Source organism: Salvelinus namaycush, chromosome 1 (assembly GCF_016432855.1).
Source record: "Salvelinus namaycush isolate Seneca chromosome 1, SaNama_1.0, whole genome shotgun sequence".
Lineage (NCBI taxonomy): Eukaryota > Metazoa > Chordata > Actinopteri > Salmoniformes > Salmonidae > Salvelinus > Salvelinus namaycush.
The window spans coordinates 60,157,243-60,177,034 of record NC_052307.1 but is presented as its reverse complement, the minus strand read 5'-3'; the positions used below and the strand labels follow the sequence as shown (position 1 = coordinate 60,177,034).

Below are 19,792 nucleotides of genomic sequence, written 5' to 3'. Positions count from 1 at the left end.
TCCGTGACTGCTAGTGGGTCCTCTGGGTGCCTATATCACTGTGTAATTTCTCCTCCAGCTCCTCTGAGTGATTCTATCACTCTCAACACAGGGAGAACGGGAAAGCAAGGGGACATCCATGGATAAATCCACTTAAAGGGCTTTTGAATCTAATCTATGATGAGGCACCTTCTCAGAGGATTTCCAGGGTGAAATTGTGCTCAGTAAATTTGAGTTTACCAAGAGTAAAGTTATTAGCCAGACAAGTAAATGCTGGCCATATCGCTTTTATCACCTTGACTATCTGGGATTTCTTTCTGTTCGTGTTCAGGGCTGTGTATCTGGGGAAATCAAACCCTGGCAGAGCGAGAAAAACACAGATCATATACTGCCCCCAGTGGACAACTGGTTGAACAGTTAACAGCCCACCCCTCACACACACTGGATCAACACTGCCACCTATAGGCAGCCTCTGGTCACTGCCACCTGGATGCACATTCTCAACCTAGGTTTTCTCACGAGATAGAGAAAAAATGTTTCTTGGTTTCATTTGTTGTGTTTAATGTTTTGGAAAGTATTTCAACATCACATTTTAATTATGAAATGCAACTTTTTGATTAAAACGAAGACAGGGCAATTGCAACAAATAGGTGCCATACATTGTGAGATGCTTTAGTGACCGTAGATTAACGATCTGCACAGAGACGGTGGGTAAACAAGTGACATGAATAACTTCCAGACAGCAAGTAAGAGATGAACGGGATCTTAAAGCGGCAATCACCAGTTTAATCAATAGCAAAGTGATGTCCCCGCTCCCTGTTTCAGTAAAAAGCTGAGGGATGGGGCTGGAGAAATTTAACCAGAGCTAACACTGACCATCCATTATATAAAAATGATAGTTTTCACCATGTTTTTCGTCTATATCGTGTTTGTTTACATTTACTTTCTTAACAAACATTGCACAAGCTTATATTTTGGGTCGTACTGACAGTTGAACTAAGCTCATGAGGAATAGCTCATTTGAATAAGAATAAGTTATATTCTTCAAGATTCAATGGGTACATATAAATAATTCATTAATTCAAGTCAACAAATTGATAGCAACTGCAGATTCCCCTTTAAGCACTTAACATATTGTACGAATTAGAATTCGTAACATATCATACTGATTGCGGGGGAGGGATGTCACATATCATATGAAATGGATGACGTTGTACACAATAACGCACAATTTTCGGGGACCCGTTTTGGCTCCTGAGCACTACTTTCAAAACTACTGGCTGAAATTATGCAACACCATCATAACGCATATTTAACTGCCTGGTTCCAAAATCAGCATGGGACTGGAGAGCTATTACAGTGACAGCAACTAACAGACAGTCCAACTAACATTGGCTCCACTTCCCAACAACACACAGTCAAGACACACAAAGACCAGAAAATATATATACATTCATGGTGTAAAATGGAATAGAGTTTGTTTAATGTCCGTAAGGGAAATCAAAACATAAAATGACAAGACAAATTGTATTTTTTAAATGTACGTAACAATTAAGTCTAAAACATTTACACTTTAGAATAAAAGTCCCCTTCTAACTGTGCTTCAGAATACTGTCTAGTTGCCTCTCCGAGATGACCACGCAATCTCACATGATCAGCATAAGGAGGAAATCCCACTAGTTCAATGATCTCCCACACATTTAATGACATGGACATGACAAAGAAGCAACAGCATCTGCTGGTATGAGCTGTGGTGGTTGCACATGAATGTGTACCAGGGGAACACTTTGGTCAATGCTTCTGCTTGATTACTGCAGAGATGGAGCTAATTGAATACTGATTACATCACAGTTTAAGCCAACAGTGCTCTACACATCTTTACATCAGTCGCAGGCTAACCGAAGCCCAAACAACTGTACTTGCAAAGACATCCCTTCCATAGTCAAGGGTTATCTGCATAGTTTACACCACAGTTCCTACACTGAGTACATAGCTGATTCCTTTTAGATGTAGGAGAGAAAAGAAGTATAGGTTTGGGGGATATCTCTAAAGTAATGTGCATACTGTAATAATGTTGAATACAGCTACTTGAGGGGTTAAGAGGCCTTGGTATATATAGATTAGGCCAGGTTAGTCATCGAGCTAGAACATGAACTAATGAACACCTGGGGAACACTGTTTTTCCACTGCTCTCTCTCTCCTTCCCGCAACACGAGCCCATGTAGGTCATTTTCAAACCCCTACTACCCCAGAGAAAGTGGCACCCATATTGCTCCATAAATGTCTCTCTTTCCCCTACAGCATAGAGCACACTGTAATGTGTTCACAGGGACCGCTTGCTCAGCCATCTGTCCCTGTGAGAGAGAAGTGGCAGGAGGGCTGTGAGAGAGAGGTGGCAGGAGGGCAGTATGAGCCAGGCTGAGGCTGACTGGAGCCCACTTAGATGCAAGGCTCTATCTCTCCCTTCCTTCCTGGTCACATGTAGCTACTACCTGGGAACAGCAGGAACCATTGAGCTGTTGACTGAATACTGACTAAGCTATAGACCTAAAGTCTACTGTATGAATAGACAGACGACTGAGCGCAGGCAGCTTGTATATCAGGGATTTTCTCTCATACAAATAAAAGGAAACATTGGCGCCTCTCTGTGGTAGTACAACATTGCTGTCTAACATTGTCTACCACAGACAAGACATTTAAGAACACGTCTTAAAAAGAGCACCCTCTAAGACATGTAGACATTCAATGCAAAACAATTACATAACGAGAAACAAAAGTGAAATCCTAGCAATTAATTTATAGCTCAAATTGATTCATTTACATTAGATGTCACGTCTATCTAAAGCAGGGCTCTCCAACCCTGTTCCTGGAGATACCCTCCCGTAGGTTTTCCTTCCAACAGCCGTTGTAAAAACACCTGATTCAGATGATCAACCAGCTAATTATTAGAAGCAGGTGCGCTAGATAAGGACCGGAGCGAAAACCTACAGGACGGTAGCGCTCTCCAGGAACAGGCTTGGAAATCCTTGCTCAAAAGACATATTGTACAATAGTCCCCTAAAAAGAGTTCCGTGTTTTGGTATGCATTCATTACTTCTCAGACTATAAGAAGAAAGTCCCATTTCCATGACTGTGGATAATGAAAATGCGACTGGCCTGTAATCTTTCAGCTGTCTTTCAATCTTTCAGCTATAAGCTATCAAAAACATACACATGGACATAAGGGGAAAAGGTTCACAGTTTGTGTCCAGTGTTTATAGCTTTGCTTTACCTGAGAATCACAAAGCACCCTGGTGGCTTAGAGGAGAGCCATTTTTGTTCAATCAGCTGACATTCACTTAATGAAGAATACATTCTTAAAATACATATTTATACCCCAAATAAGCTATCTCCTACTGTACATAAACACGCCTGGTAAAATATTAAAGTTATCTCTGTGCTACTTTCTGTGATAAAAATATTTTATACGCTTTGAAATTTCTGTAGATAAAAAAAAAGGTACTGCACTCAAACACAGTCTTACATTGCTCTCTTCCATGTAAGAATACATTTATTCACGACAAAACCTAGAGTCCAGTAACTTAGTGTATAAAACAAACAAATATATAATTGAAATACTATATCATGAGCATGACTTTACAAGTCATGAGCAGGAGGAGGCTACCAAAAACCACCACCCCCCCAAAGAGCATGGAGGAGAGGATAGTGGGTGATCAGAATGAGCTCTGACAAGCAGAGTTGGTGCTGTGTGCATGTGGCCACAGGGCCCTGCTAACACAGTGATATAAGATAGGGATACATCTTTGATGTGACACATCAAAACAAAGCAGCAGAAGCAGAAATATGACATTGCACAGTAGAAACCAGATACTGTAATTCAGTGTAGATGCTGAGAACATGAAATGTCTTTACGGTATGGGTGTTCAGAGTCAGCTGGTATAGTGTGGTAGTGTAGTGTAGTGCACTATAGCAGGGGTATAACGCTAGCAACAGAATAAATTATTACAGTAGAAAGAGAAGAATGTCTTCTTTCTAATGATGTCAACATTGTTTCTTAACTCCTAATATTGAGCAAATTACACTCACTGGAGCCAATTACCAGCTGACACTGAAGTATCTGACATACTGTAGGCTACCAGTGCGTCAAGTGCCGCTGGCTGCTGGTAAGCTTTCTTGACATGGACATACATTTTTGCAAACATATGGCTAACCTTTGTTTAACCAGCTAAACAGCTGCTTCTAGCTAAAATAAATGTGGGAGTTACCTTTCTAGCTAATAGGCTATGTTAGAGTTTACACTTCCTTTCCCAATTAAAATAGTGAAAAACGATCTACAAAATCTATAAATTTTTTAAAATGTTGATTACTTCTCCTTGCCATTATCATTCACTTGATGCTAAGACAAGACGTGAGAAGATTTTTTTTTGCTAAAGTATGATTGCCGGGTTGTCGGTTTGCTTGGGAGGGGGTCCCTGGGCAAAAAAAGGTTGAAGACCCATGGCCTATAGAAAGAGCGGCTGTGATAAAGACACATTTTTGGGGGGTGGGATAAACAGATACCAAACTCCTGCTCATGCTTTGACATGCTTCCCTCCCTCCACTTTATCCCCTACATCTGGTTGTCATTGTACTGTGGGGTGTTGCTGGAGTACTGCTGGTCCGGCATCATGGCCCCCGTGGCGGCTCCCATAGCTGCCTGCTGAGCTGCCTGCTGGATGTGGGGGTTCTTCCAGGCCCCTGTGGTCCACTCCTCCTGGGCCTTGCCTATGCTGCCCCCGCTGCCACGGTAGAAGTTATGGACCTGGAGAGAGGGAGCAGTGGGACGACAGGAAAATGTCAGGCTGCACATAAAGATGACAGAGAGCAATTGAGACATTTGTTGCTGCCCTATGCACCAGCCGGCACAATGGGCATGAGTGAGCGACATAAAGATCACCATGCACATCTTCATGCTCCACGTGTCCCATGGTTGTGACGTAACACAGATGATACAAACTTGCCTTGGTGAGGGCGATGAAGGACAGCGTTGCCGTGGCAGTGAAAAAGAGGGTGGGGATGAGCATCAGCAAGGCGATCCAAAGGTTGTAGCTGAAGAAAGAGATGGTGGCCAGCCAGCCGCTGAGAGATGTAAAGAAGAAGAAGACACTTACCATTTGCCCCTGTAAACTGAGTATACCAAACATTAGGAACACCTTCCTAATATTGAGTTTTATCCCCCCTTTTGCCCTCAGAACAGCCTCAGTTCGTCAGGGCATGGACTCTACAAGGTGTTGAAAGTGTTCCACAGGGATGCTGGCCCATGTTGATGCTTCCCACAGTTGTGTCAAGTTGGCTGGATGTCCTTTGAGTGGTGGACAATTCTTGATACACATGGGAAACTGTTGAGCATGAAAAACCCAGCACCATTGCAGTTCTTGACACAAACCGGTGCGCTTGGCACCTACTACCATACCCCGTTCAAAGGCACTTAAATATTTTGTCTTGTCCATTCACCCTCTTAATGGCACACAATCCATGTCTCAATTGTCTCAAGACTTTCAAATCCTTCTTTAAAAATCCTTCTCCTCCCCTTCATCTACACTGATTGAAGTGGATTGAACAAGTGACATCAACAACGGATCATAGCTTGCATCTGTATTTACCTGATCAGTCAATGTCGTGGAAAGAGCATGATCACTTTATGTAGTAGGCTAATATCTTGGCTCAGCCTTGAAAAAGTTTTGTGTCCCACATATAAAACCATCCATTTCTGAATGTTGACATTTATACACTTTATGGAAGCTGCCATTACAAGTATATCTGCTAATCAAAGTGAAGCCAGGTGACATTTAGCGCTTAACAGCCTTAAACTCTAATGACAGAATGAAGTCATAAATGTCCTGAGTGAGGCTATTTCCTGACTGTCATCTAATGCATTGTTAATGATATGACAAGGTGTGGTAATGTAGGAGGTTATACTGCTGTTGTTTTAAAGACATACATGTTTTGGCTAAACAGAGTTTGTCGGTAACACAATAACTTTCATTTATAATACTTTATGGAACATTTTTAAGCATTTATACATGTGTATAATCATTTATAATGGGCTTATTATTGAAGGTGATTTGAATGTGTAACCAGTTTACCAGTTTCCCCAGCCTGGGATCCCTATGCACTGGATAATACTGATGCCCACCTGGGCCATGAACACAAAGAAGAACGCCATGAAGTTGAACGAGCTGTCAGTCCTAGGAGAACAACAAAAAGGAATTGGAAGTACACGGACACACAACACATTATACAGTGTGGTACTTGTTAATAAGTAAATCCCTTTTCAAGATTTTGCTTGGCGGTGACTGATTTCCATTGACTGACGGTATATCACTATGATCAAGCATAATGGTGTCATAGTAAGACAGGAGGGGTTTTCCTGACCACATAGCCTGATCAAGAAAAACTATGGTTCCTAGTTATAGCTTAAAACGATCTAATGGTAGTTGGATACCTTATGGGTGTGTCTGACATCCACTTACTTGAAGGCCTTGTAGATGGGCCTGAACCAACACACATAGGAGCAGGGGGTGAAGAGAATCAACCATATGATGGCCATGCCAAAATTTGTCACGCCCCCTCCACCCAGCATCCACACAAAGCAGCCCACCAGATTCACAGCCAGGGTGATTGCATGCACTGTAAAACACACCACCAGGAGAACACACTGTTATACACACCAGTAGAACAATGCAAAAGTATAATAATAACACCAGTCAGGGAACCAGCTCTCAGATAAATGTGCACTTTCTGTCCACTCCGGTTCCTTGAGTGCCCTTTCTGCAGGTGTCCATATTTTTTTCCCCTTCTCTGTTTTGCTCTAAGTCTCAGTAATCTAGCAAACCTACTCCTCTTAAGATCGAATTGGTTGTAATTAAAGCGCTGCGTGAGCTAGAGGTTCTGTTCCAGCCTGCTCCACAGAACTGCCACAGGCAGCCAATCAGCTTCAATTACTGGTCCACAAAGGGAAGAGATATCCCTTCATCCGAACTACAAACCCAACCAGAGCTATAATAATAGACCCATTAAGTGATTAGTCTTTTTTCATCTCAGGCAAAGAAACGAAGTGAAGGCTAGAAGTATTTTAATTGGTTACTTTTGAGTTTTCTGTACAATTCTGTCTATTCTTGACCAATACATCTAATGTAACAAGGGTGACTATTCAATGAGATTAGTTAAATGGATTAAAATACATTTTAGAATGACTGAAATCATGGAAACATAAACTCATAGAAACATCAAACATGCAGATCATGCACAACACACAAAAGGAATGACAGAAAGGATATAACACATTATTCCATCAACACTATTATTGGTGTATAAGTGCAAACGCAGAGGTTCAGAATACCTGTGTAAATGTTAATCACTTAATGGGGGGGGATCTGCAGAGAGAATAAAATGTAAGTCAATAGATGAGAAGAAGGGGCACCGTATGCATAATCTCCCACCGGCCTGGATGAGAGACACACTAGTGGAGGCTCCTCAGAGGAGGAAGGGGAGGACCATCCTCCTCAGTGAATTTCAGAAAAATATAAATAGCGAAACAGTAAAAAAGTTATCCTTTTTAGATAAAATGATATACACATATAGTCACGTCACTAAATAATTGATTTAGTCCATGCTCATGCAAAAACAATTCTTCCCTCATCTTAAACGGCACCGACCACCGCTGACCTACACATATCTAGTTACAGCAGAAGACCCTCCGTCATTCTTTGTAGCTGTGGTGGATGAAGACAACCCATGTGGCATGGGAGAGGTTAACTGTCAGCTCCCGTGTGTTCACCACAATGATCTAATCTAAACAGTAGGCTACACTGGAGAGAGGGCTACACAGAAACTCTGCACAGAGCGGAAACTTGTTTCACACTATTGTGGCTTCCTGAACCGTACTGTCCTGGCACACTTATTTTCCTTTTACACGTTCCTTTCCAGCACAGTTCCAGCAACTATGGTTGATAAGTAATCAGGCCAGCGCAGCTTGGCTAGGCTCTCTTGGCTCAGCTCAGTAGTATGAAAGAAGTATAACAGTGCAATAAGAGATCATAACCCCTAAATATGTGGACTCTATGACAGAGTGGCTGACTAGAGTTGTTCTAGTATGGGCTGTGGGTAGTGGGCTGTGGGTAGTGGGCTGTGGGTAGTGGGCTGTGGGTAGTGGGTAGTGGGCAGTGGGCACTCACAGATCCACAGGTGGTAGAGTCTCTTGCACATGGTGCGATGCTGTTCAGGGATCTCCTCATCAAAGTCCTGGTAGAAACATGGCTGCAGGGGGATGAACCCCGGTATTGGAGGGAAGTTATTCTCTGCTGGAGAAATGGCAATCATACATTAGTGGCATTGGCAGGTGTGTCATGTTAGGCTAGATACTAGTGTCTGTATGATTGGTTGATCAGAGACTAGCCAAACAATACAGTAAATGACTTTCATAGAACACCATGATCATGTAACAAAACATATACATACTGTGTGTCAATTTCAATTCATGCAAATCCTTACCAGCCATGACTGTTGGTTTTGTTGTTCAGATTGTTTTGGTCCTCAATCTTTTGAACCTACAAATAAAGAAAGTGTAGCTTTGTAAATGCAGTCATTCTAAAACTCAGTAACAACACTAAACATCAGCTTTCTCACTCACAGGTGAAATGTATTTGCACCTTATATTAGTAGGCCGAACATAATAATTGAGCAAAGACTACTGACAGAAAGAGATGGATCAATTATGCCAGTGTGCAGTTTATGTGTGACACCACTTGTGACATACTGTAGCTATGCTATTTATCCTAAGCAGTGTTTTCAAGATCTATAATCTCAACGTTGTCACTTGTCACATTCGACTGAAGAGATTTGCTGACACACACGCAGAGATGTGTTGGTGGCATCGGCTCAATGGTGGCTCTTCAGGGTTTAAGAACTGGGATCCTTCCGGTGCGCGAGTAAAAGTGGAGACTCAATAAAGCAGCCAGAGTCTTCATAGCCTAACATTCGTGGTGTTTTTATTTGAATTCGCTGAATAGACCCATATACTACCGGTACTCACTTCAAGTCAACCCGCTATCTTTGAAGTTAGTGCTATCCTGATAGGGATCAACTGACCCTAAAGGAATTACGGACTTCCATTGGAAACATAATCTGCTTACCTCCTGTCCTGAGCGCACTGTTGCTATTTACAATGTCCTGTCCCTCGGCTGCATGCTATCAGTTCCACCTCATCGAATATAAGGAATGACAAAGCTTGATAATGAAGAGATAAAGTAGAGTAAATCACTGTTATTTAACTTTTTATACGAGGTCGTGGAAGTAATGTATCTCCAATGCCGTAGCTGTCCTATCATTGTCAGTAAATCTGCTGTCCCGTCAGTCCTGACCACTGCTCTCTACTCGCGATATCTGCGTCTTAACATTATATCCAATCGCTATCTGGCTCTCCCTCGTTCCATGGCGGCTGCTCTCCACGGTGCTGAAGTTAATAGCCCGCTGTCTACAGAGAAAGCGAAGTAATCTGTGACCTATTCTGGTGTTACTGGTGCGCTTCGATCATTTCACTCATAATGATCACCAAATGAAAGTTTATGAAATTAATCAAATACAGGATTATTATTCAATAAGTATCTAGTAGTATGTATTTTGGTTAATTATTGGCATAAAATCTTTCACTTAATGTTTGATATTCACATGCAGAAATTATGGTCAGCAATTACGGTCTGTCAGGGGTCTCATTTATACTGTTTGATAGGGGTCATGGGGTTTATGGGCAGGACTAACATTGTTTACTGTTTATTAATGTCTTCTATCAATAATGTACAAAACAGGAGGGGATGTTAGCCAGCAGATGGCAGTGTTGATATGGGTTTGTTTCTGGTTGGCCAGCTAGGGGGTTCAGTTGAGCACCGCTTTACTGATTGGAGTTACAGTATCATCTATCTATCCCCTTCACATACTCATCCTATGAATGTTCCTCATATTGCAGAGTAATATGACATTTATGTTGTAATGCTTTATGATGGATGAATTTAGCATGCAGACCTTTTCACTGTGCTTCTCTTGTTTACAGTAAACCTCAACCTTTATGTTCAACACTAGTTAAACATTCTACACATCTATTCCAACAATAATGACTGGCATACCCAAAATGCACTGTCTGGTATAGCCCTTCCTTCATTGTCCTAAAATAGCTTAGCATGACAAATTGGATGTATTGACTATAGAGCCTCTCCTGCCCTTTGCAGCTACAGATCCAATTGTCCCTATGTTCAATTACTCATATCCACAACATTAATAATTCATACATATATGGTGCCCAATCAGTGATTCTTTCACAAAGTTAAAATATGCATATATTTGCATGTGATGAATACGTACTTGAGTCTTGGAACACTAGCCCTCAGGCTAAAAGAGATCCTTACTAAAAATCAAATCAAGTCTGGGGACACAATTGAAGAAATCTACCATAAAATGTGTGATTTTTTAAATATTCTTCGACATATAATAATATTTATAGTGTATGAGTCACTATATTTGCTTCTAGTCTTTTCCATCGCTGAGATAAACCCCTCATGTTTGCACACCACATGTCTCTCTTTTAAAACCTTATCAGGATTCTTCCAGCCACTTACATTTTCACAAAGATGAAAAAAAGAAGAATAACATTGAAATATCAAACAGACAAGACAGTATAGCCTAGCCTAGCCGCTGAAGTTCAGTTCACGTAAGGACAGAGGCCGTCCGTCATTTAGCTCCTCTCTGTAAGGCCAGCCTGTGATTTATTTCCACCGGTGTCTCCAAACTCATATGGCCCTGTGTATTTCATTATGGTGGCTGGCTGGGTGGTGGGGGCTGAAGGTTAGCCGGTGAGACAGGGACAATGAGTCTGTGTTCATCAGAGCTGGTGACATAAGCTAAGGTTAGAGCTGACGTATGGCTGACCGGGATGTTAGTGATACAAAGTTTTAAAAAGTACAGCTATATCTAGATCCCTGGGCTGACTGGGCTCTGCCTGTCCCAGACACAGCATGAGAGAGAGTCAAGTCCCTACGGAGCATCTAGAGAGGGTACCTTGTTTGCATTGTAAGTTTACTGTGCTTTCCTGTAGGTTAAATCCTGAGTCCATTCTAACATGAATCCAGGTGAAACTTGCATGGTCATTATTTGAAAGTGCTCGTACAGCAGCATGTATGGACATCTGGGGATTCCTGTATCAACAGGCTAAGGAGCTTAACCTTGCAGTGCACTGCATGATACGTTGTTAAATTGTAATTTGATTTCCACTACTTGGCTTTTATTCTGCATAACTAAAGCCCTGTAGTAACCTGATTCTTGTGTTGGCAGGCAGGGGCCTTGCTTTGAAACCAACAGGCTGGAGGATGCCAAGAGCCCCATGCTGAGAGGAAGGGTGTGGGAGTCATCACAACAAAGAAGGAGAACACAGGAATCCTGCAGTAGCACTTCTGTTCAATGACCTTTAGGGGGCACTGTGCTCCACTTTTTCCGAAGCTGTGAAAGAGTGTGAGCAAGGCCGGTCAGTATGCTACTGCTGCTGCTGAATCTACTTGGGTGACTCTGGGTTTGTTCATTTTCCTGTGCTATTTTAGATGGAGTGCTTCAAGAAAATGGCTTTTGGCTTGTCGTGGTTAACCTATGTATAGCTGCTGTGCCTATTTCTCTGTTTGTGTAAGTCACCTTAATTTTCAGAGCTGTGGGTTTCTACTTGTAGTTCAGAGTGTGGTCTCTATCTTCACACACACACACACACACACACACACACACACACACACACACACACACACACACACACACACACACACACACACACACACACACACACACACACACACACACACACAGAGAGAGAGAGAGAGAGAGAGAGAGAGAGAGAGAGAGAGAGAGAGAGAGAGAGAGAGAGAGAGAGAGAGAGAGAGAGAGAGAGAGAGAGAGAGCGAGAGCGAGAGAGACAGGCACTCAGAGAGTATGCTCACTCTCCTGGGTATCTCTCTCTCTCTCTCTCTCTCTCTCTCTCTCTCTCTCTCTCTCTCTCTCTCTCTCTCTCTCTCTCTCTCTCTCTCTCTATCTATCTCTTTCTCACTTTCCATCTTTCTCTCTATCTCTCTCTCTCACTCACTCACTCTCTCTCACACTCTTTCTCTCTCGCTCTCTCTCGTTCATCTACTCTCACTTTCTCTCTCACGCACACATACATACACTCACACACACTCACACTCACACACACACACACTCACACTCACACTCACACTCACACTCACACATACTCACACTCACACTCAAAGTATACGCAGGTATATGCAAAACTAACATCCACATACAGAGACACCATGTTTGCACATGCACCAGTGGAGGCTGCTGAGGGGAAGACAGCTCATAATAATGGCTGGAGTGGAGTATAATGGCTGGAATGGAGTGAATGGAATGGTATCCAAAATATTTACTCCATTCCAGCCATTATTATGAGCCGTCCTCCCTTCAGCAGCCTCCACTAACATGCACCCAGTACATGTGAGTTCAAAAACACTCCACACGCACACGCACACGCACACAAACACACACACACACACACACACATTACACACACACACACACACACAATTACACACAGCACCCACATAACCCTTGAGAAGGCACTTGGTATGTGTAGAGCATGCATAGCTGCTCTCAGGCTGCCAGTCATGTAAACCCCCAGCCTCTGGCTTGGAGGCCAATACAGTAAGTAAGATGCCACAGACCAGCCTATCTACAAACACGCACACGCACTCGCACTCACACACTCTCTCTCTCCCTCTCTCTCTCTCTTTCTCTCTATCTCTCTCTCTCTCTCTCTCTCTCTCAATCTCTCTCAATCTCTCTCTCTCCCCCTCTCTCTCTTTCTCTCACTCTCTCTCTCTCCCCCCCCCCTCTCTCTCTCTCTCTCTCTCTCTCCCTCTCTCTCACACACACACACACAAACACACACACACACACACACACACACACACACACACACACACACACACACACACACACACACACACACACACACACACACACACACACACACACACACACACACACACAACGCACACATACAACACACACACACACTCACATACAGCTTCAGGGAGAGGAAAGATTGCCCTGCACACTGTTTTCTCTACACGAAGGCCGTTTGGCAGCACACCTCCCCTCTCCAATGAAACAGATAAGTGTTTTGAGGGCAGTTGACACATCTAGCAACAACAAAAAAGCTGATAATACTCATATTATAAAACCACAAGGACTATTTCATCTTCCTGATGTGTCACATTGAGAAGTAATGGCAATAATTTTCAGTGATGAAATCCTTAAAAATAGCACGGCTGGCATCTGCTTGCCCAAGGAGACACATTACAGTCATTGTCTAGTCTCCTCTTCTCAAAACGCATGACACACATCACATACTATACAATTTAGCCTGTGACAAACTTACAGTATCAGAGAGAGAGAGAGCTCTGGAAAATGAATAAACAAGCCAATTAGTATTCAAAGGCCCCTGTATGCCTGTCCACAGGGCTGCAGGTAGGCATCTGTCCACTTGTCCTCACTAGAGACAGGTGTGAGTTGGGGGAGAGTGGCCTGCGAGAGAGAGAGGCACCGCTGGGCATCACAAACCTCCCCCCAAAAACCCTGGCCCCTCAGCCTCCTATTGATCTGAAGTAGACGACTAAATGATCAATACATTTCTCTCCTCTCTGGAATAGTCGGCCTTCATGAAAAAGGGTTTTTCCCTCTATAATGATCATCTTTTTCTGAAGCATTCTTTTCACTCTGACAGTATCTGTCCATCACCAACTAACGCAGTGGATGCATACGCTTTGGAGCGTTGAGGATAAACAGGCCATATTTAGAAAAGCCACATAGTATTTGGAAATTTCACCATTATTGAGATGAGCTACTACACTCACAGAAAAAAGGGTGCTAAACCTAAAAGGGTTCTTCAGCTGTGCCCATAGGGGAACCCTTTCCACAGAGGGTTCTACATGAAACCCCAAAGGGTTCTACCTGGAACCAAAAAGGGTTCTCCTATGGGGACAGCCAAATAACCCTTTTGGAGCCCTTTTTTATAAGAGTGTATAGTCCCAAATGGGTGATGTCATTTGAATCATTCCCCCAAATCTTCCCAGCCAGAGGAAATGTCTGTTTCCAGTTTATAAGATCTCTATGTTGGAATGGCTCTGAAGCTTTTCAGATGTAACAGGGGTCGACTAGGGGTCAGCACATCTCTGGGAGAGATCCTTCTTGCCTCCCTGACAGCAGAGAATGTACAGATATCAGCTGCATTCTATTTACGTACGTGTAGCATGAACATATTCCATGCTACACATAATCTCCATCAGAGACTCACAGATGGTAATGTGAATGTCTTTGAAATGTTCTGAACAGGCTTTCAGGAGCTCCCTGCTTCCATTCTTAAGACTCCTGCAACTCTTCCACTTTTCTCTCCCCCTCCATCCCTCCACCCCCCCCCCCCCCCCCCCCCTCTCTCCCCATCTCCCCCGTCCTTACTCCTTCCTATCTGACCCTCTCTCTGTACTACATGAATATTCACCAGCGGCAGGTCCAGTCTCGACAGTGCTTATTAAAACCATCTCTAATAACATGCACCTTCAATAGAAAGCCAAAACACAGATAAGAGTTGGCTGGTGGTGGGGGCTCTCTCTCCCACAGCTAACAAGGCCCCCATTGATGGGACACTTGAGACAACGACATGTTAGCAGAGCAGGAATGAGCTTTCTTTCCCAGAGCAGGACCGAGCTTTCCTTCCCAGAGCAGGACCGAGCTTTCCTTCCCAGAGCAGGACCTAGCTTTCCTTCCCAGAGCAGGACCGAGCTTTCCTTCCCAGAGCAGGACCGAGCTTTCCTTCCCAGAGCAGGACCTAGCTTTCCTTCCCAGAGCAGGACCGAGCTTTCCTTCCCAGAGCAGGACCGAGCTTTCTTTCCCAGAGCAGGACCTAGCTTTCCTTCCCAGAGCAGGACCGAGCTTTCCTTCCCAGAGCAGGACCGAGCTTTCCTTCCCAGAGCAGGACCGAGCTTTCCTTCCCAGAGCAGGACCGAGCTTTCTTTCCCAGAGCAGGACCTAGCTTTCCTTCCCAGAGCAGGACCGAGCTTTCTTTCCCTTAGCAGGACCTAGCTTTCCTTCCCAGAGCAGGACCGAGCTTTCTTTCCCAGAGCAGGACCTAGCTTTCCTTCCCAGAGCAGGACCGAGCTTTCTTTCCCAGAGCAGGACCGAGCTTTCTTTCCCAGAGCAGGACCTAGCTTTCTTTCCCAGAGCAGGACCGAGCTTTCCTTCCCTTAGCAGGACCTAGCTTTCCTTCCCAGAGCAGGACCGAGCTTTCTTTCCCAGAGCAGGACCTAGCTTTCTTTCCCAGAGCAGGACCTAGCTTTCCTTCCCAGAGCAGGACCGAGCTTTCTTTCCCAGAGCAGGACCGAGCTTTCTTTCCCAGAGCAGGACCGAGCTTTCTTTCCCAGAGCAGGACCGAGCTTTCTTTCCCAGAGCAGGACCGAGCTTTCTTTCCCAGAGCAGGACCTAGCTTTCCTTCCCAGAGCAGGACCTAGCTTTCCTTCCCAGAGCAGGACCGAGCTTTCCTTCCCAGAGCAGGACCGAGCTTTCTTTCCCAGAGCAGGACCTAGCTTTCCTTCCCAGAGCAGGACCGAGCTTTCTTTCCCAGAGCAGGACCTAGCTTTCCTTCCCAGAGCAGGACCTAGCTTTCCTTCCCAGAGCAGGACCTAGCTTTCCTTCCCAGAGCAGGACCGAGCTTTCCTTCCCAGAGCAGGACCGAGCTTTCCTTCCCAGAGCAGGACCGAGCTTTCTTTCCCAGAGCAGGACCTAGCTTTCCTTCCCAGAGCAGGACCTAGCTTTCCTTCCCAGAGCAGGACCTAGCTTTCCTTCCCAGAGCAGGACCTAGCTTTCCTTCCCAGAGCAGGACCTAGCTTTCTTTCCCAGAGCAGGACCGAGCTTTCTTTCCCAGAGCAGGACCTAGCTTTCTTTCCCAGAGCAGGACCGAGCTTTCTTTCCCTTAGCAGGACCTAGCTTTCCTTCACAGAGCAGGACCGAGCTTTCTTTCCCAGAGCAGGACCTAGCTTTCTTTCCCAGAGCAGGACCTAGCTTTCCTTCCCAGAGCAGGACCGAGCTTTCTTTCCCAGAGCAGGACCGAGCTTTCTTTCCCAGAGCAGGACCGAGCTTTCTTTCCCAGAGCAGGACCGAGCTTTCTTTCCCAGAGCAGGACCTAGCTTTCCTTCCCAGAGCAGGACCTAGCTTTCCTTCCCAGAGCAGGACCTAGCTTTCCTTCCCAGAGCAGGACCGAGCTTTCTTTCCCAGAGCAGGACCTAGCTTTCCTTCCCAGAGCAGGACCGAGCTTTCTTTCCCAGAGCAGGACCTAGCTTTCCTTCCCAGAGCAGGACCTAGCTTTCCTTCCCAGAGCAGGACCTAGCTTTCCTTCCCAGAGCAGGACCTAGCTTTCCTTCCCAGAGCAGGACCGAGCTTTCCTTCCCAGAGCAGGACCGAGCTTTCTTTCCCAGAGCAGGACCTAGCTTTCCTTCCCAGAGCAGGACCTAGCTTTCCTTCCCAGAGCAGGACCTAGCTTTCCTTCCCAGAGCAGGACCTAGCTTTCTTTCCCAGAGCAGGACCTAGCTTTCCTTCCCAGAGCAGGACCGAGCTTTCTTTCCCAGAGCAGGGCCGAGCTTTCTTTCCCAGAGCAGGACCGAGCCCCACAGCCTTTTACTGAGATTTTAAATCTACTTTTAAGCTAATTAGGATACAAACAGCTTCCTTCACAGAATATTGGTTATAGCCTGTGTTCAGAGGGATTCTGCCCACCCTGCTTCCCCTCCACTCCTCCTCCCTGGCTTCCCCTCTCTTTGCCCCTCTCAGCAGAGGAGATTAGGATGGGAAAGTCAGCTTGCCTCATCAGCTTGGCCAACACTGCATTGATGAGGCACAATGAGCCTTTTCTTTGTCTGGTTGATTACTTGATATATCTTCCCCTAGACAGAGGGCACATACTGTATGAAATGAGGACTTGATGATGAGATGGTGAATGGTGCTACTAGTGGGTGGATTCCCTCTAGTGGAGAGAGAAAGTGAGAGAGAGAACGGTAAGGGGGGGGGGGGGGGGGGGGGCTGTGCCGACTGTATGTTCCACGGCCCAGAAAAGAAGATAGAGGACAGAGTTAATGTTTTCTCTCCTCCCTTCTCTGCTCCCTCCCTCCCTCTCTTCACCCCTCACCTCTCCCTCTGTAGGCAGATTGGTAGGAGTGGGCAGAAGGCTGGGCTTTTGTGCCTTTGCCCATGAGATCATAACCCAGGATGTGCTCAGAATAATGAAAAGAGGGAGGCATTACATCATGAACAAACACACACACCCTGGTACCTCATTGAATAGTAGTGTGTGTGTGTGTGTGTGTGTGTGTGTGTGTGTGTGTGTGTGTGTGTGTGTGTGTGTGTGTGTGTGTGTGTGTGTGTGTGTGTGTGTGTGTGTGTGTGTGTGTGTGTGTGTGTGTGTGTGTGTCTGTATCTGAAGTAAGTACATGTTTGCCTTGTTAAACTCTGAATATGAATGTCCTCCTCCCACCCTGTTCCCCCCTCAGTGCTCCAGGGTTGGGCATGCTGCCAGTGAGACCCCGGTGGTATTGTACTACTAAAGCAAACCATTTGCCCAGTCACCCTTAGTCTTGGTTTCTATGGAGACCCCTTCCTCTTCGCCAAGCATGCACTCGGCACCCCTCCAGCGGAACGGGGTGGGATAACACCAAGCCGGCCAATCACACACACTCACCTACTTTACATATGCAAACATGGACCATGAACTTCTCCATAATGCACAGTTTGCTCCCCAAATGATTACACTAGTGTTGGTTGAATGGCTGTTCTGAGAAGAAAAAGAGGTAGTAAAAAACTATTAATTTCACCCAAACCACTTTTGTTGTTTGAATTGCGCACTAATTGCATCATCTGACGTGTAAATGAAAAAAGAAACACATAATATACTTATTTTGGTATTTTCTCGTCCCCTGTAGCATGTTCTTTGTTGACATAACTCATGGTATGTTTGTCTGATGTAACATACCATTTTCCACCAGAGGGCAGTGCTCTGTCTGTGTCTTCTCCTCTCCTTACTGTAGAGCAGCCCTGCTGCTGCCTGTCAGACAGATAGGTAAGTACACCTTGGGGGGGATGAAACTCAGCCACTGTGGAGGCTACTGCAGTCAGCACGACCAAAATACAAACACCTCGGCACTTTAAGAACACTGTGACCTCTACAGAGCACAAAGGCCAGGGCAGGAACCACAGCCAGAGATAGAGGCCAGGAGAGATATGGGACCGTACAGGTGGCTGGGAGGGGAGGCAAGAGAAGAAAATGGATGCTTATCTCAACTAATTTGCATGGCCTTTTTGGCAACCATTAAAAGTATACAGCGAAACAGGACAGGTTTTGGGCCTATTTGGTTTTACAATCGCTCTGCCTCAGCCTCTCCTCTGAGCATAGTAATCCTGTCTACTACTGCCATCCATTGTCCAAGATGTAAAGTCCCACACACAACCAATATCATTTTAAAAGGCCCTAGGAGAAGAAGGAAAAATCTAATTTGTTCACACACAAACACAAACGTTGGGTTCATTGCCAAAATAAAAACTACTTTCTCTGTTCACTGAAGCCTGACAACTTTACTATCCTAATTGGCCTCATTAAGTGGAACCTCAAAGTGTGTAAATAATTTGTCTGCAATAAGCTTGCCCTATCTTTAGCTCTCTTGGCTCGCTCTCTCTGACTTGTTTTCGTTGTGAAGAGAAAGGAGGCCCAGAGTTAAAATAGCAGCCCATAGTTCCTGGAGCAGATGTAGGATCTTAATTTGATCACCCTGTTGACTTTCCAGCAAATGAAAACCTGTAGTGTATTTTAGTTTAAAAAAGGCGTCTGAAGTTTCCACTTTGAAATTTCAGACTTGATTTTACCTTACAAAAAATGTATCAACCCCTACAAAATGTCCATTGATTATAATCCACATAATAATTCAAATTTCCTGTTGTTGCAGGATTATTTTCTTGCTATAGCAAACTGGCTCAAATTAAGATCCTATATCTGTATTGTATTATCCTTTGACAAAAATAACCTTTGATGTGGTAATGAGAGAGACCAGTGTAGAATCACAGCGCCACAGATCTCAAAATGCGTTCCATCTGAACATGGTTTATTACGAGGCTTGTTTCTGTAGTGTTAACAAATCACAGATGGGGTAATCTTGTTGTTGTTCTGGCAGGTTCTGTCGGTTTGTGGTTGTGGGGGAATAGAGTGAATTAAGATCAGAGTAGAGTTGCTCAGGACCACGTCTCTTCTGTTGTTAACTAGCTCTGTGGCACTAGTAGGACAAATCACGTCTCATCACTTTGTAAACATGCATGTCTGGAGCACTGCGACTTTGTTTCTACCATTGGCAAACTAACATTTATGTAGTGCAGGGATGGGCAACTGGCGGCCCTTTTGTAGGCCCTGCGGATCAAAAATGATTTACAAATAATAATTTACAAAAATAATTGATGAACTTGGTCGTGGTCTCAACTTACTGGAATAGTAGAATGCATAAGGAGCAATTTCAAAACAAATTTGTGCATCAGCAGAATTTCACTTTTTATGTCAGTCGCTGACAGTCACCAATGTCAGTTAACATTTTTTAGATTGGTAAATTAGTCTAGCCAGCTATCTAAACTTGTAGTAATCATGGTCGAATTACCGACCTGGGGGCCCCCATTGATCTTT

General features: G+C 44.5%; 1 protein-coding gene across 1 annotated transcript; it reads right to left on the bottom strand.

Annotated features, from left to right (window-relative positions):
• Positions 1–4,588: 4,588 nt before the first annotated feature.
• Positions 4,589–8,340, bottom strand: LOC120052417 (secretory carrier-associated membrane protein 5-like). Its single transcript, XM_038999305.1, has 5 exons — positions 8,196–8,340; positions 6,492–6,648; positions 6,105–6,206; positions 4,980–5,097; positions 4,589–4,780 (listed from the first exon to the last, which is right to left on the bottom strand). The coding sequence occupies exons 1-5, from the start codon at positions 8,338–8,340 to the stop codon at positions 4,589–4,591; spliced, it is 714 nt and encodes a 237-aa protein (XP_038855233.1).
• Between the last annotated feature and the right edge of the window lie 11,452 nt (positions 8,341–19,792).

What these genes read in the sequence shown, in the direction of transcription:
- LOC120052417 (XM_038999305.1), bottom strand. Translation starts at nt 8,340, where the DNA reads ATGATTGCCATTTCTCCAGCAGAGAATAACTTCCCTCCAATACCGGGG. An exon ending in CCCATCTACAAGGCCTTCAA is followed by an intron (nt 6,207 to 6,491) that starts GTAAGTGGATGT and finishes TTGTTCTCCTAG; the next exon opens with GACTGACAGCTCGTTCAACT. An exon ending in CCTTCATCGCCCTCACCAAG is followed by an intron (nt 4,781 to 4,979) that starts GCAAGTTTGTAT and finishes CCCTCTCTCCAG; the next exon opens with GTCCATAACTTCTACCGTGG.